General features: G+C 36.9%; 3 protein-coding genes across 3 annotated transcripts; 2 read left to right on the top strand and 1 right to left on the bottom strand.

Moving 5' to 3' along the window:
• Positions 1-9,141: 9,141 nt before the first annotated feature.
• On the top strand, positions 9,142-12,473 carry LOC143558762 (uncharacterized). Its single transcript, XM_077047534.1, has 9 exons — positions 9,142-9,299; positions 9,959-10,074; positions 10,234-10,439; positions 10,529-10,634; positions 10,725-10,793; positions 11,720-11,784; positions 11,855-11,953; positions 12,033-12,132; positions 12,261-12,473. Exons 1-9 carry the CDS (start codon positions 9,182-9,184, stop codon positions 12,321-12,323), a joined length of 942 nt encoding a protein of 313 aa, XP_076903649.1. The 5' UTR covers positions 9,142-9,181; the 3' UTR covers positions 12,324-12,473.
• A 1,173-nt stretch (positions 12,474-13,646) lies between these two features.
• On the top strand, positions 13,647-17,475 carry LOC143558761 (dynamin-related protein 5A-like). The gene is made up of 8 exons (XM_077047532.1): positions 13,647-13,979; positions 14,695-14,886; positions 14,972-15,178; positions 15,247-15,675; positions 15,756-15,983; positions 16,062-16,263; positions 16,352-16,895; positions 16,990-17,475. The coding sequence occupies exons 1-8, from the start codon at positions 13,653-13,655 to the stop codon at positions 17,174-17,176; spliced, it is 2,316 nt and encodes a 771-aa protein (XP_076903647.1). The 5' UTR covers positions 13,647-13,652; the 3' UTR covers positions 17,177-17,475.
• Positions 17,476-23,798: 6,323 nt separating this feature from the next.
• On the bottom strand, positions 23,799-24,897 carry LOC143558775 (uncharacterized). Its single transcript, XM_077047542.1, has 3 exons — positions 24,675-24,897; positions 24,506-24,596; positions 23,799-24,087 (listed from the first exon to the last, which is right to left on the bottom strand). The coding sequence occupies exons 1-3, from the start codon at positions 24,895-24,897 to the stop codon at positions 23,799-23,801; spliced, it is 603 nt and encodes a 200-aa protein (XP_076903657.1).
• Positions 24,898-25,114: the final 217 nt, after the last annotated feature.

The following is a 25,114-nucleotide window of genomic DNA, read 5'->3' as shown; positions in this document are numbered from 1 at the left end:
TATCGCTCACCAAATTCTGTGGAAGTCCAAAACGACAAATAATAAATTCCCAAATAAATTTTTTGATATGTTTCGCGGTTGTTTGGGCTAAGGGTTTTGCTTCTATCCACTTGGTGAAGTAGTCGATGGCTACCACTAGGAACTGAACATTTCCTGCTGCTGTAGGAAATGGGCCTGTCACATCGATGGCCCACTTCTGAAATGGCCATGAAGAGGTGACTGGAACAAGTTCATTCTTCGGGCGGTGCGTGTTGGGTGCGTAGAGCTGGCAAGACCTACATTTTCTGATGTATGCCAGCGCATCCGTATGCATCCCCGGCCAAAAGTATCCCGCGTTGTTTAGCTTAGCTACAACAGCGCGGGGACCTGCGTGTACTCCACAGATGCATTCGTGTACTTCCCTTAGGAGGTATTCAGCATCTTGGTTGTCCACGCATCTTAAGAGTGGGCCAAGAAAGTTACGTCTGTAAAGGATGTCATTGATGAGTTGATAATTCAGTGCTTTACAACGTAGTTTTCTTGCCTGTGCTTTTGACTCTGGTAGTGTACCTGCCGCAAGGTATTTTATTATTGGTGTCATCCATGTTTCTGTGCCGGTTTGAATGACACAAATTTCCTTATGCGGGACCGAAGGTGTCTCGAGGAGTTCAATGCGGATGTCCTTTCCTAAGTGGGTGAAGGCTAACGATGCAAGCTTGCTTAACGCATCCGCAGATTTGTTTTCACTTCGCTTGACGTGTATGACTTTGCAGTCGTTGAAATCGCGCATAAGGGATTTTGCTTGTGCGAGGTACAGGGCCATTGTGTCGTTCACGGCCGTGTACGTCCCGTTGATTTGATTGGCTACTAACATGGAACCCACGTGGGCTTCCAAGTGTTTCACTCCCATCTTGCGCGCAATTCTCAGCCCAGCCAAGAATGCCTCATACTCGGCTTCGTTATTCGTACTTGGAAAATCCAGTCGAATAGCGTAAGTGTATTCTTGGCCTGCTGGGTTGGTTAGTTTCAGCCCTGCGCCTGAACCCTCATTACTGGCTGCTCCATCAGTGTAGAGTCGCCAGACATCATTGATGTCTTGTGCTGGAGAGGGTTGAGCCTCTTCCTGGCACTCTTTTTCCCGCGATGTAGGCACTTCTGCAATAAAGTCGGCCAAAACCTGGCCTTTTATGGCTTGTCTTGGCTTATACTTTATCGCGTACTCCCCAACTCAATTGCCCATTTGGCTAGGCGTCCCGATAACTCGGGTTTGCCTAGAACGTTTGCAAGTTTGAAGTTGGAGAGAATGGTGATTGGGTGATCCTGGAAATATCGTCTTAACCTGCGTGAAGCGTGTATAAGTGCTAAGACTAATTTTTCGAGGGTAGAGTACCGGGTTTCTACATCTGTTAGGATACGACTGACATAATAGATCGGCATCTGGATGCCTTTTCGCTCTACTAGCAGGACTGCCCCGGTTGCTCTATCTGTTGCGGAAAGGTATAGGATTAACTCCTCTCCCGCTTTTGGTGCTGTGAGCGTTGGGAGTTCGATCAAGCGTGACCGAATCTCCTGAAAAGCTGCTTCCGCTTCTGGTGTCCAGCGGAAGTGCGTTTTCTTTAAACAGTTTCTCAACGTTGACACGAAGGGAAACGACTTATCCGCGTGGTTTGCCAAAAAGAGATTAAGTGCCACTAGTCGTCCATTCAGTGTCTGAGCCTGTTTGATGGTAGTAGGTGATTCCATTTTGATAATGGCTTCGACCTTTTCAGGGTTCGCTCTGAAGCCGTCTTTAGTAACGATGACCCCCAAGAACTTCCATTCTTCCATTCCAAAGGCACACTTGCTCGGGTTGAGCTTCATGTTTATCTTCCTGAGCGTGTTGAAAGTTTCTTCGATGTCTTTCAACATCGCTTCTGGGTCAGGGCTTTTGATGACCAAGTCATCCATGTAGACTTCCAAGTTCCTCCCAATTTGGGCATGAAACTGGTTGTCCATCAGGCGTTGGTATGTGGACCCGGCATTCTTAAGTCCGAATGGCATCATTTGGTAACAAAATGTGCCATCGGGCGTCCGAAAAGCGGTTTTGTCCTGATCATCAACGGCCATGTGGATTTGATGGTACCCCTTATACGCGTCCAAGAAGCATTTAAGGCGGAACGGTGCCAACGAATCCACCTTAAGATTAATTTCGGGTAACGGATAACAATCTTTGGGGCATGCTTTGTTCAAGTCCTTGAAATCTATGCACATGCGCCATTGTTTGTTATTCTTCGGTACCATAACGGGATTTGCAACCCAAGTTTGATATCTACTAACGCGTACGATGCCTGCGTCAAGGAGTTCCTTGACTTGGGTTCTACACGCGTTAGTTTGTTCTGGCCCCATTACTCTGCGCTTTTGTACGATTGGCGTGACAGCCGGATCGCATTTGAGTTTATGCTCTGCCTTACTTCGGGGTACACCAGTCATGTCAGCTGGTGTCCACGCGAAGATGTCAGCGTTTTTTTGTAATAAGCACTTGAGTAAGGTGCGTGTGGGATCAACAACTGTTGGGCCAATGGAAATGGCCTGGTCAGGGTATTTGCCGTTGAAGGCCCATCTTTCTGGTTCGGTGATGGTTGGTTTAGCCATCTTTGGTTTGGGTTTAGATGAGACAGATGCGATGCATACCTGGGGAATGCCGGTGATCATCGCTACACCCTCAGCTGTTGGCCATCCCATCATGCCGTGGACTGAGGATACCACGGCGTTGAATCTTGCCATCCCATCTCTTCCGAAGAGAATGTCGTATGTGTGGTGTGGCTTCCTCATTACGACAAAATCCACGTCTTCTGTGCGTGAGTGATTCCCGTCCGTAAGAGTGACGGGGAAAGATAGGATGCCCAGGGGGGTGTTTGTGCTGCCATCGAACCCTTCCATCGAGGCACAGATCGTTTCCAGGCGCTCTTTGTCTTCGTCATCTAGCTTGTCGAAGAACTGCCTGTACATCACCGTTGACGAGACCGTTTCTTGGCCAAGTGTGAATTCTGGTCTGATGAAGTACAGTTTCTTGGCCTTGTTGTGAACAAGATGGGTATTCATGTCGACCCATCCAAAATTGAAGCAATCAAGAACTGGATTACGCCGACCACTCCTTCTGAGATCCGTTCCTTTCTGGGCTTAGCTGGTTATTACCGGCGCTTCATTTCGAACTTCTCAAAGATCGCTTTGCCTTTAACAGCTCTAACGCACAAAGGTAAACCGTATATTTGGGGCTCGAAGCAAGAAGAAGCCTTTCTAACGCTCAAGCGTTTGTTGTGTGAAGCTCCTGTCCTTGCGCTACCTGAGGGTAATGATGATTTTGTCGTGTACTGCGATGCCTCCAACCAAGGTCTCGGTTGTGTTCTTATGCAACGAGGCAAGGTTATCGCTTACGCATCGAGGCAACTCAAGGTTCATGAAAAGAATTATACAACTCACGACCTCGAACTAGGCGCAGTTGTTTTTGCCTTGAAGATCTGGAAACACTACCTTTATGGTACTAAGTGTATCCTTTACACTGACCATAAAAGCCTTCAGCATATCTTTGATCAGAAGGAACTTAACATGAGACAACGCCGATGGAACGAACTCATCAGCGACTACGATTGTGAGATCCGGTATCATCCTGGTAAGGCTAATGTGGTAGCCGATGCGCTCAGCCGAAAACCCTGCCAGCTTAACTGTATCTTGCCGCGCACGCAACTTCACTTCGCGCCGATCCAAAGCAACCTTGAATCGCGCATTCGTGACGCGCAGCGCGCATCCATCAGTAATGGTAACCTTCGCGCCGAGTTAGCGTGTGGCGCGGAAGCGCACTTTGTCCCTAATCTGAGTGGAATTCTCTGCTATCTTAATCGCATCTGGATTCCCTTTGATGAGAATCTTCGCGCTGATATCCTGAGTGAGGCGCACAAATCTCGGTATTCTATTCATCCTGGCGCTGATAAGATGTACAAGGATTTGCGCATTACTTATTGGTGGCCCGGTATGAAGAAGGATATTGTTGTGTTCGTAGCTAGATGCCTGACTTGTTCTAAGGTAAAAGCTGAACACCAACGCCCATCTGGTTTGCTCGAACAACCAGAAATTCCTACGTGGAAATGGGAAAGTATAGCGATGGACTTCATTACCAAGTTACCTTTGACAGCAAGCAAACATGATAGCATTTGGGTGATAGTGGATCGTTTGACTAAGTCTGCTCACTTTCTGCCCATTCGTGAAAACTACCGTGTTGAGCAACTCGCGCAGCTTTATGTCAAGGAAATTGTCTGCCGCCATGGTACTCCTTTGAGCATCATATCCGATCGCGATAGCCGTTTTATATCTCGCTTTTGGAAATCTCTCCAATCTGCGCTAGGAACTCGCTTGGACATGAGTACGGCATATCATCCTCAGACTGACGGTCAGTCTGAGCGAACTATTCAAACTCTTGAGGATATGCTCCGATCTTGTGTTCTTGATTTTGGAGGTAATTGGGATTCACACCTGCCTTTGATTGAGTTCTCTTATAATAACAGCTATCATTCCAGTATCGGTATGGCCCCATTTGAAGCACTTTACGGTCGTAAGTGCCGCTCCCCGATTTGTTGGAGCGAAGTGGGTGAAGCTCAAATCACAGGACCCGAACTTGTTCAAGAGACAACCGATAAAATCGCCAAGATCCGTGATCATCTGCTGACTGCCAGAAGCCGACAGAAGAGTTACGCAGATCGCAGGCGAAAGCCTCTCGAATTTCAAGTTGGTGATCTTGTTCTCCTCAAAGTGTCGCCCTGGAAGGGTGTTGTCCGCTTTGGGAAGAAAGGTAAGCTTGCTCCTCGATATGTTGGACCATTTAAGATTCTCGCGCGTGTAGGAAAAGTTGCCTACAGACTTGACCTGCCGCCCGCGCTCAGTAATGTGCATCCAACGTTCCATGTATCCAATCTCAAGAAGTGTTTAGCCGACGACAACCTTCACATTCCACTTGATGAAGTTCAAGTTGATGAATCCATGCATTTCGTTGAGAAGCCTGTTGAGATTATGGATCGCGAGGTTAAGCAAACCAAGCGCAGTCGCATCCCTATCGTGAAAGTCCGCTGGGAGTCCAAGCGCGGAGCCGAGTTTACATGGGAAAGGGAAGATCAGATGAAGATCAAGTACCCGCACCTGTTCTCTGCGCAACCTACTTCGAGATAAATTTCGGGACGAAATTTCTTAAAGTAGGGGAGACTGTGACATCTGCCCCGATCCGACCCGACCCAGGTACCCGTTTCTCTGACCCGATCTCTTTCTTTTATGATTTAATATTTATTTATACTTATATTTTACTTTTAATAATAATAATATATTTTCCTTCCCGCCTCTTTCTCTCTCTTTCTTTCCGCCGTCCCGTCCCTCTTCTTCTCTCTTTCCGCCTTCTTTTCCCTCTTGTCGCCGTCCCGCCCTTAAGCCTTGTTTCCCTCTTTTTCTCCTTACTCTTTGCTGTCCTTTGTTCCTTCCCGCCTAAGGTTGTCTGCGCAGCTCCACGCGCCAGACTCCTTACAAGGAAGCCTGCGTGAAGACCACCTGTTACTGCGATACGCGAGACGAACTGTCCCCGCAGCGCGCTAAGGATTTTAGTTCTTCCCGCGGCGCGCTATGGATACCGTTCTTCCCGCGACGCGCTAAGGAATATAGTTCTCGCGACGCGCTTAGAATTGAAGTTCTTCCCGCGGCGCGCTTAGAAATGTAGTTCTTCCCGCGACGCGTTAAGGTTGGTTCTGTCTGCCTTCGCGCTCGCGCACTCTTGACCTTCTGTGTCTGCCTTCGCGCTCAAGCTTTCTCGCGCTAACCCTTTGAGTTTTCTTCTGTTTAATCTAGCCGTTTGCTTTTGTGATGTCTTATCTCCTGTGTTGTTGACCTGACCTATCTTATGTCTGAAAAGCCACTTTTGGCGCAGCATGCGCACCAACCCCATTGGTTGACAGAAAAAGTGACTGACAGTATCTTTTGAGATCTGCTTTTCCATGCTTGACCAGTACCTTTATCTGACCCGCCCATGCCTGTTACTGTTCCCTGTCAGCTTTTCCTTTGCCCCCTGCAGCTGCCATATCTTTTGATATCTTTTGCTTTTGGAATCTTTTACTTTTTGGAGATCTTTTCCTCTTTTCTAGAGATTGTGTTCCCTAGGGTTTCCCTATAAATAATAATATTATTTTTCCTAACACATCACACACAAACACTTAATTTAACCTCCTCCTTGCTCTCTCTGCCGTCTTCCTCTCTGCCTCCGTCTTCCTCCCTGTTCTGCCCTGCTTTTCCGGTAATATATATTATATATAATAATTTACTTACTAATTATGCTAACTTGTAATTAAGACTAAAAACCAATCATTAAAACAATAATCTTATTTATAGGTTAACTTGTGCTTGTTTAAAGTTGGTTCTTGCTTTATCTTACACCGCATCGTTTATCAAGTGAGTAATCTCGTACCTAATCCCTTTTTGCTTTTAATGTTTTGGGATGTTCATGTGTTCATACAAACTTAGAGTCTTAAACTGTTTATGAACTTTAGTCGCGCAGTATCCCATGTGTTGAGGACGTAGACTTGGCTGTTTATTTGTATGTGTGGATCATTAACCGTCTTGTCGGTCTATTCCGCAGTTCTCATGGTACCATTAGATGAACACGGGAGAATTATCGTTTATGATTTTCTCTTTTGTTTACACTTGCACAGTCTTTCTTGTTTGTGAGCTCAATTGTGAGCACTGGCAGTCTATGAATCTTAGAGTTGGTCCCGATCGGATTACACCCTTGTTGAAAACCAGACATACACATGTTGCGCGCAGATTTATTGTTATCTATGTATTGTATTAAACTTGATTTCTCACCAACACGCAAGTGTTTGACGTTTATTTTAACACATGTTCAGGTTTGCAGTAGCTGTTTTGGAGTTCGAGGACACGTAGGAGGTTTTCTTTATTTTGGACCTAGATTAAAATGTATCAAGACAAGTTATTGCTGTTCGAATATTATGATTTATAATATATTGATTTATGATGATTTATGTTATCTTATGGTTACTTTGCGCTGTGCGCGAATGAATGTATTTATTAAATATTGACACCCAATAGTGTCACGAGTAATGAAACAATATGTGGCACCCCGATGTATAATCCGCCTTTGGTCGGGGTGTTACACTGCATACAGGTGAGTTTCTAGCCCCATTTCCTTGTTATGTTTTCGGGGCTGTGTGCATACTCGATGTGGATGTTAATACACTTACCTTAAATGGTAAGTGTATGTCTTGATATTTATGTATGTATGCTTGACAGTACGTGAACGACCTTCGGGTATTGCATGTACTGTTAAGGCAAGTATAGTGTAGTATGTATGATATGTGTATGTGAATACGGATGTATGTACAATTATGTTGTGTATAGTATTAAACGTATGGATATGATAATGAAAGGTAAGGTAAGGTTAAAAGGTTGCATACCCTAATAATATATGCGAATGTTAAAGGGTTGCATACCCTAATAATATATGCGAAGGTTGAAGGGTTGCATACCCTAATAATATATGCGAAGGTTATAGGGCGTAATGCTCTTTAAAACGTAAGGTAAGTACAAGAAAGAAAGAAAGTGCGAAGGTAAGTAAGTTTATTATAAATGAGAGTATGAAAGTATGTAGTTATGAATGTATTGTATGTTATGTGATTAACTAGGACTCACTCAGCGTAGCCGACTTTTAGTATGCACGCAGGTGAGTAGAATGAGGCAGCTCGCTTGAGGGGACACGTGGCGTTGAATAAGAGGCTGGCATCGGAAGACTCAAGATGTGTTATGTTTTAAGTACTTAGTTTTTGAAAGACAAGTTGTTTGTTTAAGACAAATTTTAGATTGTTATGAAATGTTTTATGAAAATTTTATGTTCTGCGAAAGTTTTAATTAACTCTGATATTTAGAACTGCGTTTATGAGTAAATCCAACATCAAATGTAGGACACCGGTAACGAGGCCTTACACTTTAGCCAATGCCATATACCTATTACAGGAGTTGTTTGTGTGTTGCAAATGTGTTTTAAACACATAACCGCCTGCATGAAATTATCCAAATGACATTTTAACCTTAAATCTCAAATGGTTTTGATTGTTTTATTGGCATTTATGTAATCTCAACCGACATTGATTGTTTTTTTTGGCATTCATGTATAACATTTTATGTAGTCACATGTTTTAGGGGGGTGTTTAGAATATTGTGTAGAATTACTACAAGAAGTAACATCTGAATTATTAGCGGGTGCTGCTAAACGTACACCCCTTACATCATTTTTACTAAATATACACACCCCCTTAACTTATTAGATAAATTATTATTAACTCTTAACATTATTTATATACATATTGTCCCTACAACATTTTTTTCATTTAATAGTCTTCACTACATATATCAAATTAAAAACTATCAATAATTACTATTAATTTATTTTTTTAGTATTAATATTGCAAATATTTATAATATCTATTTTTTTAATTTTAATAGTATATATATTTATAATATCCTTATTTTACCTTTTTATAATTTACAAAATAACCCGAAACTCGAAAACCTAAAACCCGAACCATAAACCCTAAACCCGAACCCTAAACCCAAAACCCTAAACTCTAAACCCTAAACCCGAACCCGAAACCCTAAACTCGAAATCATAAAAAAACGCAACTTGTAAAAAAAATATATAAAATCCTTATTTTTGTGCTAATTTGGTAATTATATAATTTCAATGGGTGATATGGAAGTTGGTTTTTCCAGGGGGGGGGTATGACAAGCAACCAGGGGGTACGTTTAGCCGGACCCTTATTAGCTTGTATATGAAATTTAACCATTAATAGATGTAATTTAACGTCGGAGGACTGGACCATGTTTCAATTGTAATAAGTATTTGTTCTTGCTTTTGTTGTTTGGTGGCCTGCCTTGATGATGTTAAGCCCGGTTTTTCCTTGTAATAGTTATTGACGTTGCTAGCTTCTTGCTAATATTTTAATAAAAATTTTGCTTGCCTTACAAAAATAAATAAAAATAGATGTACTTTAATTGAACCAAAAACATTAACTCTAAAATAAAATAAAAATCCAAAATATTAATTCGAGAATAATGGTGTATCGAACCAAAACTAAAGAAGCAAACTTCCGGAGTGGATTCGATATCACCACCGGTGACCGCCATGGCAGCAATGAGCTTCGCCGCCGCAGCACAGCCGTTTATGAAACGAGCAGTTCAAGCAATACCCAACCCTAATAAGTTTCACCCCTCTTTATTCCATACCCCTTTCACTTCTTCAGGTTCTTTATCTAAATTTTAGTGATAGATGTCATAATTTGAGTCAAGTTTCTAACTTTCTTGTTAATTATACATTGATTAATCATGGGTCTATCTCTATTAGGTATTGCACACTGAAAGTTAATAATTTGATTCAAGGTTGTAACTTTCTTGTTAATTATATTTGTGTTCGTTCGTTCGTTTAAAAAATGAACATGTCCGTGCTCGTTTATTATGTCCGTTCATTTAAAATCAAAACGAACAGTTCACAAACATATATGAACATAACTGAACAAGGGTAAACGAACATATATGAATAAACGTAAATGAACACAAACGAACAAATATAAAAAATTAAGTAGATGATTCATCCACAGTATTATAAAAAATGAACATAAAGGAACGACGAAACATGTGTTCATGTTCATTCGTTTGATTAAATGAGCACAAAGTTTTTGTTCATGTTCCTTCGTTTATTAAATGAACGAGAATAAACAAACTTCCACCAAAAACCACTGAACGTGCAATTCGTTTACATTTGCCTTCAATCGGTGTTAGTTTTGTAAGAAAACGAACATAATTTTAATTTGCATTTTGAAAATATTATGTTTGACTTCAGAAAGTCAAAGCCTTAAATCTTGAATCTTTTTTTGCTTCTGAACTGAGGGATTACAGTTTACAGTTACAGGTGCTGGTATATGTCACTTAGCACAAGCTGCAAGGAGTGAAACTGAGGCTGTACTTAATAGAGTTGGTGAAAGGGGCTCCAATGAAGAAGTGAAGCATATTATTGAAATGGTAACTATGCAAAAACCATGACAAAAGGGTACAAGGGTAATTTTGCTTGTGTAATAACTTGTTAAAAGAAGAAAAAGGCTGCATTTTTGTACCCAACATTCTAAAATTGAAAGTGTTGCATATTTATTGATTTTTAAAAATAATATGTCGTTTGTATAGGCAAAACGAGCATCAACAAGGCGTGAAATTCTACACACAGATTTTCTCACACCACCCGTGTTAAAAGAGTCAATGATGATTATAGAAAAGTTAGCAGATGTTAAAACATCAGTTCAAGGTGGTTACCCCGAGGCTGAAAGATGTCGGCTGTCAGTTGGACATCCGGAAGTATTGACAACCGATCCCGACATTGTGGCTGCATTAAGGTGGTTAACCGTTAATGGTTAATAACTTAATATAAGTTCAATTTGGTTTAAAGATTTGATTAATTGGTTATAATTTGATTGCATTGCAGTATTTCAGGAAACTTCGGTTTTCAACCGTGTTCACATGGTGACTTTCTTGGTTCTATTCTTGGAACCGGGATTGTTAGAGATAAATTGGGTGATATTCTTTTACAGGTAATAATATTTAATAGTCTCGATTTTGATAATTATATTCAAATTATCAAGATTATTTGAGCATAAGTCAGGTTTTTTGTTTGGGTGCAGGGTGAAAAGGGGGCCCATGTTCTTGTTGTTCCCGAGTTAGTTGACTTTCTCACGATGTCACTCGATAAGGTAATACTTACAGTTGAAGCAAGTACCATAATATTGCCCACTTATGTCGTAAAAATTACAGCATTATAGTATCATAGCATATACTATTAATCAGGCTTGAATATTTCGAAGATGTCTAAAAGACTAAAACAACCTTTTGTAACAATGTTGAGAAAAAAAGATAGTCTCGTGTAGCTAAATCAATACGCATTTGGTTAATTGTACGAATGGCAACGAAATAGCTCGGTGTCGCGGGTCAGTTTTGGGCTCAACCCGAACCTAAAACCGACATTTCGGTTTTTGAAAACCGTTTGGTTTCGTTTTTTTTGGTTTTACCATTTGGGCTTGAGTATTTTGGGTAGAAAAAGAATTGGTCCAACATAATGAATTTGGGCCTAAAACTTTGGACCTAAATCTTTTTCCTTAATAAATAATTTGATTATACATTTGGGCACCATTTGTAAGTTATTATAAATTATTCAACATTTAAAATTAAGGGCATGTTTGGGATTGCTTCTTTAAAATGCTTTTTGCTTTTTGGAGAGGCAAAATGTCCAAAATGCCCCTCCAAAAGCACCTAAAAGCATCAATTTGGTGCTTTTGGAGGGGCATTTTAGACATTTTGCCTCGCCAAAAATCAAAAAGCAATTTAAAGAAGCAATCCCAAACACCCTCTAAATATGAAAATCAGTTCGGGTTTTTCGGTTTTAAATACAACCAAAACCGAAACTGAAAGTTTGGTTTTTACGAAAACATAAAACCAAACCGTCAGTTTTTCTTTGGTATTTCAGTTATGGTTCGGTATTTTAATTACATGCACACCCCTACGTGTGTAAAGGATAATTTTTTTCATTATTAAAACATATTAGTCGAAGATTAAAAAACAAATAGAATTGAAGTCAATAATTTACATGAGTCAATCTTGCATTATAACTTCTCTATGACAGGTGGGGAACGTACCCGTTACATGCAAGAAAATGCCATTGATCGCCCTTGAATATGAACCACCAAGGTCACTTAACAGCTATCATATTTTATTTTATAATAAAGTTTATTTTCTTAATGACAAGAATCTTTTGTAGGACTAAAACATTCAAAACTGTAGAAGCATCTATGAGGATTGATGCCATTGCAAGTGCAGGATTTAAGATCTCACGATCCAAACTAGTTGGCTTGATAAGGTACCGATTTGCAACTTTGTTGATATTATTTGAAACGAAATGTATCTTATTATGGTCATTGTGGGGCCCTTTGTTTCAGTGATGGAGATGTGCGTGTTAATTGGGTGACGGTGACAAAAAATAACACGACTATAAAAAGTGGAGACATGATCTCTGTAAGTGGGAAAGGAAGATTGAAGGTTAGATAATCAAACATGCTGTGTGATCATTTTGAATAGTTCTATTCTGGTTATGTTTTATTTTCCCTCTAATGAGTCAAACAAGTAAAATAAAAATATTAACTTATTGGTGTTTTGCATTCGGTCAGATAGGAGAAGTGAAGGAAACCAAGAAAGGAAAGTTTGCGGTTGAGCTCATACGGTTTCTGTGACTCAATTGAGATATGGTGGATGCTAACATTTCTATTATTCCAAAATCGAAAAAAATGTTACGTACAAAATGTATACCAAAAAGCGCTTTTCATTGAAGATGACAATGTCCTTAAATTATTCTTAATGTTTCTATGCGTAACATTTGTTCAAATTAGTGAACCAAGCTATAACCAAGATGAGAGTTTGCATTTGAGTTCATGTAATGATGGGTTACTGAAGCCTTCTTGAAAATAAATACATTTTGTTTCATAAATATATATGTAACTTTTTATAAAAAAAATTGAGGCCGGGGACTATCGACCACCATGCCCTCTTATCAAAACCGGCCATGAGGTAATTGTCCACATGACAATGGATAAGAGGCACAATCCAAGTGATGTCTCTAGGGACTAGTCAGAAACAGTATGTCATTATCATAAGGTATGTACTTCACATAAGAGTCCTATAAAGTGAAAAGGACTGGTACTTGCATCATCTAGGTATATGTCATCCTCGATCTTAGTCTATTACGCTCACTTTACCAATATCTTAGATCTCTTCACTGATTCTCATGTCAGAGGGTAGTTGCAGGAAAAACTCTCTTCCTGCAACGAGGCTAACGACATTTGGTTTTACATGTCATCATTCAATCATCATCCTACTCACAATCTCTCTCATAGAAATCCAAACGAATGGCTCATTTTCATAGTTGTTTCAATTCATGCTTCTTTATATAAAAAAACCCTATTACAGTTAAGTTGTAATTTGCATAATAGTAAGATAACACGTTATAGTGAAGATATTGAAATATGGTATTGTTAACTATTTAATATACAAAGTCACCCCACAAATAAATATTAAAGAAAAATAGTTTTATGTTAATGATTTTTAAAATGAGGTATGGAAAACATACATAAATGAGCTTTTATGCTCCATAAACGCAATTAAATTCGGATTCTTTAGCCCAATTACGACCTTTAACGGTGGGAAAAACCCAGTTTGGACCTAACCGATGTATCTGACCCGGAACCGGACCTGGTCAACCTGGGTTCCTAAGAAAAATCGTACCTGAACCCGACCTGAACATGCCGGAACCGGTTCCATCTCTACTCGGTAAAATCTTGGACCGACCTGGCCAAAACCTGAAAAAAGCCGGACAACCCAGTCAAAAACCCGAGCATACACGACCGATTTTTACCTTATCCGATTCTTAACTTTGTTAACCATACCCGAACCTAGTTCCTGAAAAAACCCAGTTTGCACACCTCGACGGTATATATTATAACGGCTATCAAGTCCCAAACTCAACGGTTCAATTCAAACTAACCTTCTTCTTCCCGCTCTCTGCAATGGCGACTCCGACCAAATCCTCTTCTTCCTCTGTATCAAGGAACCACCGCCAGTCTCACCGTAAACCCACCGACTCATCTGCTTCCTTCAAAGCTCGATTCGAGGCCTATAATCGCCTTCAAGCTGCCGTGGTTGCGTTCGGTGAAAAGCTTCCCATTCCTGAAATTGTAGCAATCGGAGGCCAGTCGGATGGCAAGAGCTCACTGCTTGAAGCATTTCTCGGTTTTTGGTTCAATGTTCGCGAGGTCGAGATGGGGACACGTAGGCCTCTCATTCTCCAGATGGTTCATGATCCTACCGCTCCTGATCCTCGGTGTAGGTTCCAGGTTAGTTACAGTTTTGACATGTTGCGTACGATATTCGGTTAATTGTGGAGTTGGTTTGTAGTTAGGGTTAGGGCTTATGATTGAAGTGCATACCTAGTTTTAGGACATGTATTGTATTGATTTAGATTGAATGTTAGATTAGTGATGATTAGAGTTTGAAATGATGTTTTGATACAAGCGGTTGATCATTATGAATTGTATGTGTGTTATCTGTGGAGGTATTTTGTACTTAGGGTTTATGGTTAATGTTCATATTAGTGATGATAGAGTTTGAACTTGATTCTTTTTAATGTATAATGATCAAATCCGGCAATAATCGGGACTTAGTTGGCGTGTATGACGAGATTCCAGCAAATTTCCGACCAAAATGTGTATGTGTATGCATAAAACTGAAAATTATGCATTAAAAGATTTGTTTTATGTTTATAAATTTTAGTTTTTGTTTAATTCCTATTGTTGGAGAATGTGTTTCTAGTTCAGGTTAATGAGAAACAAGAGTGATGTATATAATTTAATATGCAACATTGCAAAAGAACAGAAATCAAGCTTTTGAATTGTGGATAAAAAGTTTACTTGCAAAATTGCAATTTTAAAACATGTTAGTACAATTGGAGAAATTGCAGACACCATTAAATCAAGAACTGATGCAATGTTGCAGACACCATTAAATCAAGAACTGATTGTAAGGTACTTGTTTCTTGCTACATATGAACAGGAGGAGGATTCTGAGGAATATGGTAGTCCTATCATGCTAGCAGCAGAAATTGCAGACACCATTAAATCAAGAACTGATGCAATGTTGAGGAAAACTAAAACAGTAGTCTGTTCTAAGCCGATTGTGATGAGAGCTGAATATGCCTATTGCCCTAATCTCACTATTATTGACACTCCTGGCTTTATACTCAAGGTGAAGCAAACTAAAAGTGTGTCATTTTAACATCAAGATTCATGTTTGTGTATGATAGTTATAGTCTTTAACTGCTGTTTGGCAGGCAAAAAAGGGTGAACCAGATAGCACACCGGATGAAATTCTGTCTATGGTCAAGTCGTTGGCTAGCCCACCTCACCGCATCATTGTGTTCCTCCAGCAAAGTAGTGTTGAGTGGTGCTCGTCTTTGTGGCTTGATGTCATTCGTAATATTGATCCAACCCTTAAAAGAACTGTAGTTGTTGTCTCCAAATTTGATAATCGCCTCAAGGTACTCAACACTCTATACACTATATCTAAATAACTGAAATGTCACTGTAGCATTTAATTATATTTCAGGAATTCACTGAAAGGAGGGAAGTTGACAACTATTTAAGTGCAAGTGGCTACCTTGGAGAGAACACACACCCCTTTTTTGTGGCCCTACCAAAAGACAAAATAACGGTTTCAAACGATGAATTTCGCAGGCAAATATGCCAAGTGGATGTTGATGTTTTACACCATTTACAAAACTCTATTAAAGGCGGATTTGATGAAGAAAAATATAAATCCCAAATTGGTTTCAATTCTCTTAGAGATTATCTAGAATCAGAACTCCAAAAAAGATATAAAGAAGCTGTACCTGCAACTTTAGCATTACTTGAACAACGTTGCAGTGAAGTCAATACTGAATTAAACTCAATGGACACCAAAATAAAAGCCACATCAGATGTCGCTCACCTTCGCAGATCATCAATGTTGTTTGCATCTGCAATCTGTAACCATTTGGTACAGAGCTGTTTCTGATTAAATATGATATATAAATCAGTCAACTTTATGTTTGACTGTGCCTTTTTTTTTTGTAAAAGGGAGCACTGATAGATGGAGCAGCAGATCCTGACCCGCAGCAATGGGGAAGAACAACAGAAGAAGAGAAATCCGAAAGTGGAATTGGAAGCTGGCCCGGTCTTGCAACTGATATCAAACCGCCAAATAGTACATTACGCCTTTATGGTGGTGCTGCTTTTGAAAGAGTTATGCATGAGTTTAGATGTGCTACATATTCAGTTGAATGTCCGACAGTTTCAAGAGAAAAGGTAAAACTAATATTCATTTTTTCATCTTTGGATCAATAAATAGTTAACATTATTTGGATGCATTTGTATTTTGCACAGGTAGCGAATATAATACTTGCTCATGCTGGCAGAGGTGGTGGAACAGGAATAACTGAGGCGGCTGCTGAGATTGCACGGTCGGCCGCCAGGTCATGGCTTGCACCGTTGCTTGACACCGCTTGTGAACGACTTGCATTCGTGTTAAAAAACCTCTTTGATCTAGCCATTGAGAGAAATCATAATCATCTCTGCATTGCTGACTGTAAGTTCTTTAACTTAAAATAGGCTTTGGCCTTCTATACAATATTATAACACTGTTAAATGTTAATTAACTGTTTGTTTCTCGACAGATGCAAAAAGGCATGTGGATATGGATGGATATGTAGGTTTTCATGCTGCTTTAAGGCATTCTTACAACTGTTTTATAAACAATCTTTCAAAAGAATGCAAACAACTTGTTAGGCATCATTTAGATTCAGTTACAAGCCCGTATTCTCAAGTATGTCACGAGAGTGTAAATGCCTATGGATTTGAGTTGTCAGCACAGAAATCTCTAAAAAATGCTGGCAATGATGACATGACACCTGGTAAACTTGTTGAAACACGAGAGGCTTATATGACTATACCTGAGACCCCGTCACCTGACCAACCATCCGGTGGCGATTGTGTGATAAAGACTGAACATGGGAATTATATCGAAGGTGGGCCCAAAAAACGACAGTCCAGAATTAAGGCTAACAGCAAACTGTTGGATAATTTAAGAGTTAAACATCATAAAGGCTCTTCATACACCGAAATTTGCTCGTTAGCTTCACAACATTTCGCACGCATACGCGAAGTCTTGATTCAACGAAGTGTGACATCAGCATTGAATTCTGGCTTTTTAACTCCATGGTAACACCTCTAATTTTTAAATAAAATGAGTCTTCATCTATTTCACATAATGATGCTACAAAGATTGTGATTTTAATATTATTTTATGTGGCAGTCGGGATCGGCTTATGGTGGCATTGGGACTGGATTTATTTGCTGTGAATGATGAAAAGTTTATGGATATGTTTGTTGCACCGGGAGCAATTGACGCCCTCCAAAACGAGTGCGAGTCGCTTAAAAAACGTCAAAAGATATTGCACACTTGTTTGTCTGAGTTCAAATCTGTTGCTTCCATCTTGTAAGCAAATATTAAGCATGAAACTGAATATTAATATATACAATTACAGTGAGTCATTTCTGTTAACAATCACACATGCATTTTGGTTCTGATTGTTGTTTTTTTAATGGTTTTGAAAATAGTTGGATAGGCTGGACGGTGGATTAATATTTGAATATATAAATCCTTGGTTTCTGGTTTCAATTATTGATCACGTTGTCACTTCCTTTAGCAGCAATTAGCTATTGCTTAGAGCTTATCCAAGTGATACTTGAAAGATTTGGTTGACCTAGGTCACATGTTATAGACACAAATTTATGTTGCACATGATGAATGAGATTCAATCATGTTAAATTATTACAAGATTCGGGATGCATCGTGTCTAAAATAAGATAATTGTATAAAATTTTATGTGTACTATAATGTGATACATAAGAAAGTTATGTAATTATATAACCGTCTCTTCTTTTTACATTGTAATTAAAGAGTACTAAGATAACCTTTTATACTGTTTTCTACTAAAAATTAATTATATATATAATATACGTATGATCTATGTATATACTATAGGGATGCGCCATTTTCAAAGCCACTTGTACGTTGAGATTGTGGTAGACGGTTATGTAACTACATAGAGGAAAACAGATACAACTTTATCATGCGGTTTTCACAGTTTTTTCGACATTTATTTTGTTCGAGTTTGGTTTGAACGTCTCCGAATAATAATACATTATTAGAGGAAAAGCTTAAGTTCTTAGGCAGTGCGTAGTGGGGCGAGTAAAGGGGGCGATTTGGGTGACAATATGGAGGAACACCCCCCCCCCCCCCCCCCCCCCGCCCGCGCGATATTGGGGCGGAAAGGGGCGGGGGCGGTGGGTTTTTATCGCCGGAAGAAGAAGAAAAATATTATTATTTTATTAATATGTGTTATATATATATATATAGATTTAAGTTCAAGAAAGAAATCAAATTATTGCAAGAAATGAAAGAAATGAATATGAGCCACTAGTTTTATTATAAGTTTTAAATATTTAAAAATAAATAAAAAAAATGTAAATACAACAATAAATGTTCTATCTCTCCAATTAATACAATTAATATAACCATAATAAATATCTCTAATTAATATATCTAACTAATTTAACTATAATAATTAAAAAGATAAAAACACTACTTTAGTTTTATTTTTTATTTATACATTCTTCATTTTATTCAACATAAATACAATTTATTCATATAATACTATTTCTTTATATTAAAAAAATAATTTCCACTCAATATATTAGCATATATCAACGTATTTAAGTTCAATAAATATACAACCTACACAAAGTTATATAACTTACACTTGTTTTGAGCAATAAAAACGTACAACATACAAAAAACATATAACTTACATATGTAATTCGACATCAACAATTATACAAACTACATAAAGATACACATACCCTACACATGCGTAGGTCATGTGTTTTCGTATGTAAGCTATATATTTTATTATTCTTAGAACAAGTGTATGTTATATGTTTTTGTGTAGGTTGTATATTTTTATTGACATTTAATGCAACCATGTGTAAGATAGTTTTTTGTATTATTTATCACAATGTAACTACGTGTTGATGGATATTGATATGTTGAATTTGAAGAAATTGATTTTGAAAAGAAATTAATGTATGAATAAATTGTATTTGTGTAAAATAAATTTTTCGTGTGTGGGTTATATGTTTTTTTATGTAGGTTATATGTTTTCGTGTGCATGTGTATTTTATTGATGATGAATTTTGTGTGTAGGTTAAATGTTTTTCGTGTGTAGGTTATATGTTGTCTTATACTTAGAATAAGTGTAGATTATACGCTTTTGTGTAGGTTGCATGTTTTTTGTTGATATCTAATGCAAACACATGTAAAATTGTTTTTTTTGTATTATTCATCATAATGTAAGTATGCGTTGATGGATATTAATATATTGAGTTGGAATAAATTAGTTTTGGATAGAAAGAAATTTTAATGTATGAATAAATTATACTTGTGTAGGATAGAAATTCAAGAAACAAAAAGTAAGTTATAAAAAGAAATGAGTTCTTAATATTTTCTGATTATAATAATTTAATTAGTTATATTAATTAAATAAATAAGTATTATGGTTTATTAGTTATATTAATTGAAGAAAAAGAATAATTAATAGTTTCTTTATTTAACTTTAAGCATTTAAAACTTAAAACAAAACTAGTGGTCCATATTCATTTATTACATTTCTTGCATATATATATATATATATATATATATATATATATATATATATATATATATATATATGGGATGATTCATGCGAGAAGTTGATTTCAACCATTGATCTTGTTAATCAATGGTCATTAACAAAAATGACATTTTTGCAATTAATAAGAGATCATTATAAAGATTATTTTAATTGAAAAGGGTAATGTGATAACTTGTTTAACTCAATTAAAATAAAATAAAAATATAACTCCCTCAATTCCTTGTTAAAAGCTTCAATCTTTAATTTTCATTTATTGATAATTAACTGAATTCAATTCATTTGATTTATTTAATTTGCTTTTATTTCATCTATTATTATGATAGTCTTTTTTTTCTTGTTTTTAGTGTGTTTTTCATACTAGCTTTCATAATTGATACTCTTTTACACTCTTATTGATAATATATTTTATATGTTAAAATTTTCAGACAATATAGTTTATTATTTCAGTTTAATAATTTGTGTTAAATATAACATTTTGTGTTGGATATAACAATTTTTGTATGACATATAAATGTTATTTATGATATAACAGTTAATGTAGGATACATACTTGTTGTTTGTGTAGGATACATAATTAGTGTCTAGAATTGAAAGATAATATTTTGTTTATGATCTATAGAGTTTGTGTAGGATACATACATGTAATTTGTTTGTGATATAAAATTTTGTGTAAGATCAATAAAATATTATGTAGGAATGAAAAATACTTTTTTTTGTGTCATATACATTATTGGTGTGTAGTAATGAAATATAATATTTTCTTTGTGATATTTTTTTTCATGTAGGATCCATATATTGTTGTTTAATGTAATAAAAAAAAGTTTATTTTGTACTATATAGTTTCATAAATGTATTGTGTAGGTGTTATTTTAATTGTATGTCTATTTTTTTTATCGTGTGTAAGTTCATTTATATACTAATTACTTTGTAAATTCGTATGTACTTTGTATATGGTATTACGAATTGTGTGTGTGTAATTTTCTATCATGTGTAGGTTCATTTATGTACTGTGTAGGTTCATATATGTATTGCGTATGTGATAATGTGATATTTCGAATCATGTATGTGTAATTTTTTATCATGTGTAGGTTCATTTATGTAGTATATAGGTTCATTTAGGTACTCCGTGTAACTTTATCATCGCTATTGAATTATGGAACTATTATTGGGATAAATGAATGAATTCAAATTGAGAGAATAAAAAAATAATATGGATAAATCGACAACATTGAATTTGATAAAATAAAATAAAACAAGAATTCAATGTAGGTTGATTTGACTTTATATTAAAAAATATAAAAACAAATTTTTAACTTCTCTATAAATTATGACCTACCAAATATGAAAATATACAGACCTTTTACTATAACACCCTTGTTATTAAATACATGATAAAATAAAAGAAAAAATGTGATTGGTGGAATTCATTTATCGTACTTCTCAAAATAAGAGACACTTCTAAAATGAACCTAATCATATATATATATATATATATATATATATATATATATATATATATATATATATAACTATTGTAGCCCCTACACCATTACACCTCAAAAACAAATTAATTCATCCTTTGCTGACTGGGCATCACACGGCGTAAAACGCTCCAGTTTGTAGTCCCTTCACTACGCATAGCCTTATATGATTTGAATTTTTACTCTTGGAATATATTTTTTTTCTTAGTGGGCTACGTCAACTTGTATGGGTTGTTTTTGTTTTTATTTAAAACATGGTCCAACTTATTGACTAAATATAACTTGTCGGGTTGGTTGTCTCGCCACTCATTTTCTTTGACTAAATATTAAAATTTTCTTGCCTAAATCGGGAAATTTATGAAAATGACTTGAAACATATTTATGATTGTGATTTCGTATTAAAAAACAGGTCCTGATATGGTGTTTATTTTATTTATTTTTGCTTAATTGGTCATGTTTTGCATAATGTATCGTCATGAGAGATTATTTTTTTAAAATTAAAATTTAATTAACTTTCAAGTTTGTATTAATATCTATATTTTGTATTGATCTCCCGATTTGTATAATTTTTTCAAAAAATATAAATATATTTTAATTTATTTTTAATTGTAGAAGGCATGCCGTCCACCAGAAAAAACTTGCATGTCCTGGAGAATATACGTTAGCAGTCCAATCTGTCAGTAACCGTTCAGTAATTTCTCTCGGTAATGTGTTGGCAAATAAATCACCCAGACCCACATTATTGACACATACTTTCAAGTTTCACTAACAAATAATTGTCGATGACTTTCAATGACATATTTCTAATGAAAGTGTTCATTAATGATACTCATTTGTTTGATAATGAAAGTTATAATCGTGAACCTATTTCTCATCTCTTTATAATCCTTGTTCTATAACTCCAGACACGTTATCTCTGTTTTCAATCACCTAATTTGCATTTAAGCTTATAAGTTTACGGAGAGGTAAATTGTGAAGGTGGATTGAAGCCTTGAGGTGACTCTACATGATTGGGTTAAATATATCTAATAATTTGAAAAACAAATAAACAAACTTGTCGCTCACGCTGCAAAGAGTTCTACATCAAGAATGTTTTAGCGCCCCATTGTAACGTTGTTCACGCTTACATTGTCTTGGTTTCATACTTCTTTTGAATTGTTCATAACAGATACCCCTAGGCGTGTGTTGTGGTTTAAGTAACAGTGGTTACTTAAGCACCACTTTAACACCATATATGTTTGGGGCTTTAACTAGCTCACCCGCTAACTAATGTGTTTTGGGTACAAGCTTTAACTAACTAGTTATGGATAGTTGAAGAAATAAAGGGAAAAAAGGTTCGGTTGGTTAGTTTGATATCATATCTTTTTCCATGTTTAATGCTTGTTCCGTGTTAACATGCACTCTTTAACACTGACCCCTTAACATTACGGCGTGGTATAACCGGTGTTAAAGGTGCGCCACCTCAGCACTAAGGTTATTTCTCCACTATGAGCAGCCTTGTAATTAAACGTTTGAAAAACATTGGGTTGAATTCAAAAGTTAAAAGTAACAAAAGTAAAATTTTGACTCATCCATAATAAAGTAAACGTGTACACACTCTCTGCTATTTTCATTACTTTTCCTAAAAGGAAAGGCTCCTATAACTTTTAACTGCTATATTATTGTTTCAAGTGAGACTTTAATTCTTAACATTAAAGATAAAGAAAAAGTACCCATGATAGTATGATGCCGACAAACACTTTATATGTTTACATATCGACCATTTAATCAGTTTACTAAACAAACCGGTTATCTAATAAATAATTCAAATGTATATGTGTGTTAAAACAAAATATGAAACAACATTAATCTTTTGGTGTTAATAATGAATCAACGAGATATGAAAAGCGTCGCCTTTTAAATGCATCAACACGGTATTATAAAAATGGATTGAACCCTCTTCCTCTTGCGTCCAATACTTGGAACCTGCTTATGTATGCCAAAGATATCATGGATAGAAAGCAAATATAGGAGTGATGTCACACCATATACTTATATTTTGCCAAGCGATCGATGCAACGAAACATGAGGGGAACACATGATCAACTGATTCACCCGCTGCCAAGAGAACTCTCCTTTTAATCGAGCTTTCGATCGTTGGAAGCCGATCTTGAGAGGACCGCTAAGCTAAAGCATTCACCTTTAAAGGGACCCAAGAATTCCACTCTAAAGTGGCAAAGTGCTATAAGAAGGAAGGGGAATCGCTTGATAAAGAAGTTTTTTCAAAGAAGCTATTGAAAACAAATCGAACTCGTCACCACCCCATCTCCATTTGTCTTCACCTTTTTTAAATCGGAAAGTACACACCTTATCTAACAATTCTATCAACTCACTAACTGTTTACCTATTCGTAGGAGCACTCCTCTAATTCAAATTCATTGTGATCTCTCCTCTATTACGATGAAAGTTAACGAAGTTATCGATTTAGACTGCATTGGAAATAAATGAGAAGCCTCAATGGTCTAGTTGCACAAATAAACTATTTGGATCAAAGTCGCGAAAATGACCAAACCTCATGAACGATTTTGACACTTTACTCTAAACCAAAATATAAAAAAGTTTTATAAGTCATGTTTGCACATAAACTTTTATTAATTGTAATAAGAAACAGTTGATTTGTAAGACTAAGACCATGTGTAGTCATAATGTCTTACCTCAAGGCATTTTAAGTAATGTGGTGTCCAGTTAACATTTCAACATTTTGCAAAAAAATGGTGTAGTTATAACTTTTCTTATAACTACGCAGCAATCATTACTCAGTTTTTTTTGCATTTCTATTTTTTTTTAATTAAAATAAACAAATAATATTTCATTAAATAATTGAACATTACATTAAAATAAAAAAAATACTATTCGGCTTCATTAGCACCCTCGTCGTCCTCGTCTTCGTCTTCATTAGCACCGTCGCCGTCGTCTTCATCATCGAACTCATCTTTGTCTTCATTGCTGCCCTCGTCCTCGACTTTATTTTCGCTCGGAAGACAACGAAACATCCAAGCATGTTGGACCAAATCCGCCATAAGAGTGTTATGTATTTCTTTTGAACGCACAAAATACATGTTTTCTAGCCTCTGCTCCAAAGTTGCTTGCATTGGTAGTGGATCATCATCCGGTATATAAGTTGGACATTCTGTTCGCCTGTCGTTTTCGATGATCATGTTATGCAATATGATACACATATACATAACACTTTTCATTCTTTCCAACGACCATAGACGACATGAATTTTTAACAAAATACTAATCACATACTCCGGGTATATCCTATCACCCAAATGGTAACCGTGTCGGTAGTGGTTATCGTTAGCCCAAAATGAAGCGATGAGAATAGTATTGAAGATGTAACCCTCCATCACAGGCGACTGTTCCAGGACGTTTATGTGGAACCAGCCATACCAAAGAATGCCGACCAAACCCAATGGTCGTATGAAACAATCGCTTGAAGACTGAGTGTTGGTCCTTTTTTATCACTTTGTGTGTATTGACCTCGTCATGCGGTTGGACAATTAGCTCATTCCTAGTGCATAAAATCTATACTCCCAATTATGTCGAGTAACCCATGCACCCTTGCATGCTTCTCGTAAATCCGTTCTAGATCGTTACAATTTGACGTTCTTAGATAACGTGCAACATACATCTTTATTATTCCTATATAAAATAATTAATTAAAACTAATTTAAAAATAAAGTACAAGCGATATATATCTTTTTTTAAATTGAAATATACCGTAGCATAAATGCTCCAAGGTGTCTCGGGATGTTTTATCAGTCATCTTTAAGTACTCGTAATTGATGTCGGTTGTGTTTTTGTAGGCGAGCACGCGTATAGCCGAAGTAACCTTTTGGATTGCGGTGAATCCTAGCATCCCTCGACCGTCTAGTTTTTTCTTAAAGTAATCAAACTCGCGTTCCAAATCTTCGGCAATGCGCAACAATAAACGTTTATACATCCGAAATCGACGCTTAAAAATCTCCGAGTTCTTGTATCTCGTCGACTAGTCGAAGTAATATGCCATCAAACGAGCGTTCGCGGCCAAACGGTCTGGTTCAATATACGCTCTTTTGTAAACAATGGTGGAGGAGAACGAAGAGAAATCATATAATTTATCAAGAGCATAATTGTACTCGTAATCGCCTCTTCCTTCGCGTCGTCATTGGCTTGTAGGT

The sequence above is a fragment of the Bidens hawaiensis genome, unplaced genomic scaffold, assembly GCF_021521415.1.
Source record: "Bidens hawaiensis isolate Kalapana, Puna unplaced genomic scaffold, B.hawaiensis_p1.1 tig00019655_1, whole genome shotgun sequence".
Classification (NCBI taxonomy): domain Eukaryota; kingdom Viridiplantae; phylum Streptophyta; class Magnoliopsida; order Asterales; family Asteraceae; genus Bidens; species Bidens hawaiensis.
Note: the sequence above shows the minus strand (reverse complement) of the source record. Positions and strands in the feature narration are given on the sequence as shown.

What these genes read in the sequence shown, in the direction of transcription:
- LOC143558762 (XM_077047534.1), top strand. Translation starts at nt 9,182, where the DNA reads ATGGCAGCAATGAGCTTCGCCGCCGCAGCACAGCCGTTTATGAAACGA. An exon ending in TCACGATGTCACTCGATAAG is followed by an intron (nt 10,794 to 11,719) that starts GTAATACTTACA and finishes TCTCTATGACAG; the next exon opens with GTGGGGAACGTACCCGTTAC. An exon ending in GTGGGAAAGGAAGATTGAAG is followed by an intron (nt 12,133 to 12,260) that starts GTTAGATAATCA and finishes GCATTCGGTCAG; the next exon opens with ATAGGAGAAGTGAAGGAAAC.
- LOC143558761 (XM_077047532.1), top strand. Translation starts at nt 13,653, where the DNA reads ATGGCGACTCCGACCAAATCCTCTTCTTCCTCTGTATCAAGGAACCAC. An exon ending in CTCCTGGCTTTATACTCAAG is followed by an intron (nt 14,887 to 14,971) that starts GTGAAGCAAACT and finishes GCTGTTTGGCAG; the next exon opens with GCAAAAAAGGGTGAACCAGA. An exon ending in CTGCAATCTGTAACCATTTG is followed by an intron (nt 15,676 to 15,755) that starts GTACAGAGCTGT and finishes TTTTTGTAAAAG; the next exon opens with GGAGCACTGATAGATGGAGC.
- LOC143558775 (XM_077047542.1), bottom strand. Translation starts at nt 24,897, where the DNA reads ATGTATAAACGTTTATTGTTGCGCATTGCCGAAGATTTGGAACGCGAG. An exon ending in CTTGGAGCATTTATGCTACG is followed by an intron (nt 24,597 to 24,674) that starts GTATATTTCAAT and finishes TATTTTATATAG; the next exon opens with GAATAATAAAGATGTATGTT. An exon ending in AAGCATGCAAGGGTGCATGG is followed by an intron (nt 24,088 to 24,505) that starts GTTACTCGACAT and finishes CGAAAACGACAG; the next exon opens with GCGAACAGAATGTCCAACTT.